Source organism: Salvelinus sp. IW2-2015, unplaced genomic scaffold (genome assembly GCF_002910315.2).
Source record: "Salvelinus sp. IW2-2015 unplaced genomic scaffold, ASM291031v2 Un_scaffold2356, whole genome shotgun sequence".
NCBI lineage: Eukaryota > Metazoa > Chordata > Actinopteri > Salmoniformes > Salmonidae > Salvelinus > Salvelinus sp. IW2-2015.
The window spans coordinates 56335-63889 of NW_019943681.1; the positions used below are offsets into that span (position 1 = coordinate 56335).

General features: G+C 46.9%; 1 protein-coding gene across 1 annotated transcript in view; it reads right to left on the reverse strand.

The window, feature by feature from the left end:
• LOC112073765 (E3 ubiquitin-protein ligase TRIM71-like) overlaps positions 1–2798 on the reverse strand; it is a 41972-nt gene extending 39174 nt beyond the window's left edge. The window contains exon 1 of the mRNA XM_024140996.2: positions 863–2798. Within this exon, the coding sequence (XP_023996764.1) occupies positions 863–1582 (720 nt within the window). The 5' untranslated portion in view covers positions 1583–2798. The remainder of the gene's footprint in view (positions 1–862) is intronic.
• Positions 2799–7555: the final 4757 nt, after the last annotated feature.

Sequence of the window (7555 nt, forward strand, 5' to 3'; positions counted from 1 at the left end):
ATTTGTTGGGAAACGGGTGTAAAACTGGATACAATGTCCACAATGGATTCTAGACACACAGCATTCCCACCCCCCAACATCCCCACCCCCAATCCAATACTCCAAGAGGGGAGTAGGCTACACGTGGTGTGTTGTGTGTGTGTGTGTGTGTGTGTTGTGTGTGTGTGTGTCTAACACAAACTACCATTTCCAAACAACTAGCATTCCTCGTTTACAGACCCACCAACCCTGCTTGAATACCAACCAACACTCTACACTACACCGCACCGCCAACCCAACCTCTGCCTCGACTCCGCCCCCCCAACCTCTGCCTCGACCCGCCCCCCCAACCCCTGCTCGACACCGCCCCCCCCCAACCCAACCCTGCCTCGACACCGCCCCCCCCCAACCCAACCCCTGCCTCGACACTGCCCCCCAACTCCTGCCTCGACACCACCCCCACCCAACCCAACCCTGCCTCGACACCGCCCCCCCAACCAACCCTGCCTCGACACCGCCCTCCCCCAACCCAACCCCTGCCACGACACCGCCCTCCCCGATGTGTGTTAATATTTACAACAGCAGCCATCTTGTAAACAACACCTATAATGAGTGACCGTTTTTTTAAAAGTTGCTGTGGTACGGGGGGAGGGGGGGGGGGGTTATACACAGTTCATGTTGGTGTTTGTTTCGACATAGCTCTGTGTGTGTGTGTGTTGTGTGTGTGTACACAGAGTGAATGTGAAAAGGTCAATGTCCAGTATACAGTAGAAGAACTATGGCCATATGAAGAGCAGCTGTAAGGGTTGAACCTATAGCTGCAAGCCGTGTGTGTGTGTGTGTGTGTGTGTGTGTGTGTATCATTTCATTCCCGTGTCCCTACCTTGTTGTCATGGTGCTGACAGAAACTCATCCTATCCTGGAACAAAGGCAGCAGGGAGGAGTTGGACTGGAAGGGCTGGGTCAGGGACAACCCTACACCCCTTCCTCCACCTGCGATGGGGCTGGCCTTGCCTCGGCTTGCATGCTGCAGGCTCTCTGCCAGCCTCTCGATGAAGTGGTCCTTGGTCAACCGGACCCTCTGATGGGCTCGGACGCAGTTATCACAAAGGTACTCCTGGCAGTCCAGGCAGTGGAAGCTGGCCGGGTTCCCCTCGTCACAGGAGCTGCACTGGGGCCCTCCCAGACGGCTCGGGCGGAGCCCGCTATGGGCGCGGTGGAACCGGGGTATGGAGCACCCGCTGACCCCCCGGTGACCGTTCTTATTTTGGCCGAGTTGGAGCTGCTCCACGTCCAGAAGGTTACTCAAGAGGAAGTTGGAGGAAGGGAGAGAGTCCACTCCGGCCTCAGAGATGGAGACCTTCTGGTTGCAGGTGGGGCAGCTGAGTTTGAGAGGGTCCCCATGACTGCGCTGGCCCTCTAGACACTGCCTGCAGAAGGCATGCAGGCAGGGGAGGACATGGAGGCGCCGGGAGGAGGAGGAGGACGAGTGAGAGGAGGAGGAGGAAGTGGAGGAGTTACAAGAGATGGGAGCGGAGGAGGAGCCACAGAGCTCCTTGCAGAGAGGACAGGTCTGCAGGTCAGAGTCTGAGAATGAAGCCATCAGAGGTGTTTTAAACAAGGCTACGCTTTATAAGAACCTGTGAGGTATTAGTGAGACTGAGGTATTCATTTAGTAAACATTCGTTTGTTTCTCCAGTCGTGTTCTGTGGAAAACAGGCAGAGGTTTGAGGTAGATATGTGTTTTTTTTTTTTAAGTAAACATTTGTCAAAATAGTCCACATAGGATAGGCCTGTAAGTGTTCTCTCCTAAACATAACCCTCAACTGACGCCAGATATGCAGATACAGGCCGAGAGAAACGCCCTTTTAAAATTCTGGATCGCATGATTTTTAAATATTCTCCTATAGAAAATCAAATGTGCAATATTCATTTCAGTTCACAATGATTCAATCACTACACCTGCATGAAGCTTTCGAACAACTCCCGACTATTCACTACTCATTACAATGATAGTCAACTTTACATACACCTCTTCTATGATTTCTTGGATGGACTATACTAATGAGCGCATGTCGAAAATAGTAATTTAGAGTGGACTGATATTAGTTTTGATTTGTTTGTTGTGGTTTAGATGTGGCGGGGTTTGASAATAATCCGAAAGCAGAGTTTGTATAGGATCCTCCGCGACGTGTCCAAAGCTCATTCTCTCCTCCTCCAACGACACACCATCACTCCTTCTCACCGCCCCTAATGAATTTACCGACAATGTCAAAATACTTCGTCCCGTTTCAGACCCGTTTTGTCGGCTCTCTCTAGTCCACCATCCGGGCCCTCTCCGACGTCGTCAGAGGTTTACAAACGGCAGTGGCTGTGGTTCGCTCTCTTTCGGACCACAAGACCGTAAATTATTCATCAAAGCACTGGCTCACCAGCAACGCGATCTCATTGCCGGTTGGCGACAAAATAAACACAACCGTTCCCGTTTTTAAAACCACACTGTCGAAGACTCAGGCATGTATGCATTTAGGGTACGTACATACGCTATGACCCCCCTTCTTTCTCTGCACAGGGCTTTTCCACGCGCCTCTCTGGAACCTTGGAGGGGGAAAGGTAGGAGCCCTCGAGCCCCTTCACTCGCATGAGCCAAACGGAACTCCAATCAAAATGCTGGTTTAAAACAAATCTGTAGGCTCAATCGGGCTGTCTGTAGTTCTATTTTCCGTTCTGATAAACGGCGTATAAAACATAAACACACCACACACAACCCGATGCGCTTCTACCGCTGACCGCGCTCTCCGTCCCGTCCTGTATATAGGCGTGTGTACTTCTTCTATGCGTTTTAACAGCGGTTGGCATCCAATTTGTTGCATTATCGCCACCTACTAGACTGGAGTACAACTCCCTTATACTTTGCTTGAAAAAAAAAATGTGTAAATAAATACGCTACTATCTAACACTACACTCACTAATTTCTAAATGATATAAAATAAAATTAACACCACCCTACTCCACTAAATAAATGTATTTATTCCAACCTCATGCCATCATCCTGAAAGAATGGGACATCACCACTTAACACATCCTGTAACTCTTCTGACGTCAAATCTCACACACCCAAATACCTCTCTGCAGCTGCCACCACAACCTCTATTTTCTGAGACTTGCGTTCCATCCCTGCAGTACAGTTGATAACCATTGCTATAAGTGTTAAAAATCCAATCTTACTGAAACTTGTATCACCTTTTGGTCTATCCCTCTGTTCCTGGTATATATCTACAACTCTCACCACTCCTCCCCCTTAACCCATCTTCCTCTACTTTCTTTACTGCCTCAGCATATGACAACTTCTGCTCTACTCTAACCCTGGAAACCTGCCTCTCTCACACGGGTCATTTCTGATCCCCAGCTCCATGGACAACACTACAATTAACACATTCTACTACTTTCACCAATACTACACATTCCTTTGTCTCATGCCGTTCTGCACACTTCTCACACATTTACATTTAAGTCATTTAGCAGACGCTCTTATCCAGAGCGACTTACAAATTGGTGCATTCACCTTATGATATCCAGTGGAACAACCACTTTACAATAGTGCATCTAACTCTTTTAAGGGGGGGGTTAGAAGGATTACTTTATCCTATCCTAGGTATTCCTTAAAGAGGTGGGGTTCTCGCGGAGGGTGATGACTTCCGCTGACCTGGCGTCGTGAGGAGTTTGTCCACCATTGGGGTCAGAGAGCAACAGTTTGACTGGGCTGAGCGGGAACTGAACTTCCTCAGAGTAGGGAGCGAGCAGGCCAGAGGTGGATGAACGCAGTGCCCTTGTTTGGGTGTAGGGCCTGATCAGAGCCTGAAGGTACAGAGGTCCCGTTCCCCTCACAGCTCCGTAGCAAGCACCATGGTCTTGTAGCGGATGCGAGCTTCAACTGGAAGCCAGTGGAGAGAGCGGAGAGCGGGTACGTGAGAGAACTTGGGAAGGTTGAACACACAGACGGGCGCGCGTGTCTGGATGAGTTGTAGGGGTTAATGGCACAGGCAGGGAGCCCAGCCAACAGCGAGTTGCAGTAATCCAGACGGAGATGACAAGTGCCTGGATTAGGACCTGCGCCGCTTCCTGTGTGAGGCAGGGTCATACTCGCGAATGTTGTAGAGCATGAACCTACAGGAACGGTCACCTCCTTGATGTTGGTTGAGAACGACAGGGTGTTGTCCAGATCACGCCAAGGTTCTAGCACTCTGGAGGAGGACACAATGGAGTGGTCAACCGTGATGGCGAGATCATGGAACGGCAGTCCTTCCCCGGAGGAAGAGCAGCTCCGTCTTGCCGAGTTAGCTTGAGGTGGTGATCCGTCATCCACACTGATATGTTCGCCAAACATGCAGAGATGCGATTCGCTACCTGGTTATCAGAGGGGGAAAGGAAAGATTAGATTGTGTGTCGTTTGCATAGCACTGACCCTCCCTCGAATACACTGCTGCCACAGTGCCCATAAGCTTGACACCTGTAACAACGTAATGTATCGGCACATTTGCTCGTACATGATAACTTATACAGTTGAAGTCGGAGTACATACACCTTAGCCAAATACATTTAAACTGCGTTTCACAATTCCTGACATTTAATCCTAGTAATATGTCCCCTGTCTTAGGTCAGTTGGATCACCACATATTTTAAGAAGGTGAATGTCAGAATAATAGTTGATTTATTTCAGCTTTAATTCTCATCACATTCCGATGGGTCAGAAGTTTACATACACTCAATTAGTATTTGGTAGCATTGCCTTTAAATTGTTTAACTGGGGTCAACGTTTGGGTAGCCTTCCACAAGCTTCCACAATAAGTTGGGTGAATTTTGGCCCTTCCTCCTGACAGATTGGTGTAACTGAGTCAGGTTTGAAGGCCTCTCTTGTTCACACACACTTTTTCAGTTTGCCAATACATTTCTATAGGATTGAGGCCCAGGGTTTGTGACAGCCTTTTCAATACTTACTTGTTGCCTTAAGCCATTTTGCCACAACTTTGGAAGTATCTCGGGTCATTGTCCATTTGGAAGACCCATTTGCGACCAAGCTTAACTTCCTGACTGATGTCTTGAGATGTTGCTTCAAAATATCCACATAATTTTACCACCTCATGATGCCATCTATTGTGAAGTGCACCAGTCCCTCCTGCAGCAAAGCACCCCACAACATGATGCTGCCACCCATGCTTTTTTTCTGAGGTCTTGGCTGATTTCTTTTGATTTTCCCACGACGTCAAGCAAGGGACACTGAGTTTGAACGGTCTGAGGCCTGGGAAATTACACCACAGTACACAGGTACACTTCCAATTGACTCAAATGATGTCAATTAGCCTGTCAGAAGCTTCTAAATCCATGACATCCTTTTCTGGAATTTTCCAAGCTGTTTAAAGGCACAGTCAACTTAGTGTATGTAAACCTCTGACCCACTGGAATTGTGATACAGTGAATTATAAGTGAAATAATCTGTCTGTAAGCAATTGTTGGAAAAATTACTTGTGTCATGCACAAAGTCGATGTCCTAACCGACTTGCCAAAACTATAGTTTGTTAACAAGACATTTTTGGAGTGGTTGAAAAACAAGTTTTAATGACTCCAACCGAAGTGTATGTAAACTTCCGACTTCAACTGTATATCCTAAGTTCCCTTTGTCGGGCAAAGACAACTTCAAAACTCAAAAGAACAGACAATAACTCTTCTGTTTCCCCACTCTCGCTACCCTGTCTGCTTTGCATCAAACTACGAGCATCATCACATACACCGTGAATCTTTCCCCTCAGCTGGTCAACTTTTATATTTACTGCTACCCCAGTTATCACTCCTTTCATTTGTGCCCTTTTCTTGAGAACGAAACAATTCACTTTTCTTGCTCCCATTCGTTTTACTCTGAGCGCCTTCTCCCTMTGATCCAACAGAAACACAAACAATTATCACTAGACCACTTCTGGTTACCCTCACCGATTCCACATGACCCAACTATTTTTTTCACCCACTGTGAAACCACAAATGGATCAGCCAAAAGGCAAGAGTCCACTTTTTCCATAAACTCCTACTGTCACAGACTCATCTTTTTCCTGATCCTCAGTGCATACCTCGGTCTCCGATAACTTCCCCACACCTACCACCTCCGATACTTCACTCTCACTCACTTCCATTTCTCCTCCAGCTCCCTCTGCTTACACTTTCTACCATTCTTCTTTAACAAACCATCTCCCTTTTTTCCACTGTTTTTTATCCGACTCAAGCTCACCCTCTTCTTCCCTCTCTCTCTTAGACCTCCTCTCCCTCTCTTTTTCCCTCCATTCTTCCTCCGTTTTTCAAGTACGCGTCTCCTTATGATAACACTGCACTACTCCTGACAACCATCTTGTTCTTGCTTTCTCTAGGGACTCCATTTCCGCMGACCTTCCGGCTTCACGCCTGGCCTTAGGCATGTGTACACTCATCCTCCAATGCTTTAAATGTTATTTTTCTTCTTCTTCGTCAAGGTTTATTGGCAGACAATACCCATAAGGTGTATTGCTGCCACCTACTGTACGGGGTAGTAAAATAGTAGTAGTAGTAAAATAGCCCCCCCAAAAACTAAATACTGTATGTTTTGAAAAATGTATATATAATAATAACAATAACAAATAAATAAATCATACTACCTTACATTTTTATTTGATTTTTACGCTAAATAACATTCACTCTACTTCTCTTAAAGTCACAAAGGCCAATCTGATCCCTACACAGGCTCAGGAGTCTGAGAGGRTGATACTTCTTCCGTTGCCAGTATCCCTTGCCGGTTTTCCGATGTGAATTCGTTCAGGCCCTAAAAAAGAGTCATGTCTAGATGGRTTACAGCTTTTGTCAAATTGACGTCAAAAGTTGTATCTTTTTTTGCTAACCCCAACCTTAACCCTTTTCCTAAACTTAACGTTCATTATTCGAACATGCTGCGTAAATTCTCCTGAACCTGCAATGAGATGACAATTTTGACAAAAACTGTATTCCTTCCAGACAAAACTCCTTTAATACCACTTGGAGGAATGGGCACACACTTCAGCCGTGGCTAGGAAGAGGGGAGGGGCTTAGCGTATTGCTCGCGCTGCACGTGGGGGTGCCGGGGTGGGGAAGGCTCTAGTGCTGGGGATTGAGATGTGTACCATAAGCACAGGCAAATAGGCCTACGTCTGATTAAACAATAAAAAAAAATGTCAGGTGATTTAGAATGTTATTTATTGCCCGATATAATTAGAAAGAAGAGAGGGTTTGGAGAATGAGAGCGAAAGAAGGAGGTTAACAAGGTTTGGAGACATAGGGAGAGAGACAGGGGGAAACAGGGTCTGGAGACATAGGGAGAGAGACAGGGGAAAACAGGGTTTGGAGACATAGGGAGAGAGACAGGGGAAAACAGGGTTTGGAGACATAGGGAGAGAGACAGGGGAAAACAGGGTTTGGAGACATAGGGAGAGAGATCTTCCCCTGTTCTCTCCTATGTTCAACCCGTTTTCCCTGTCTTTCCTATGGTTCAATGGCTCTAGGCAGAAATTTGATCTCCTAACAA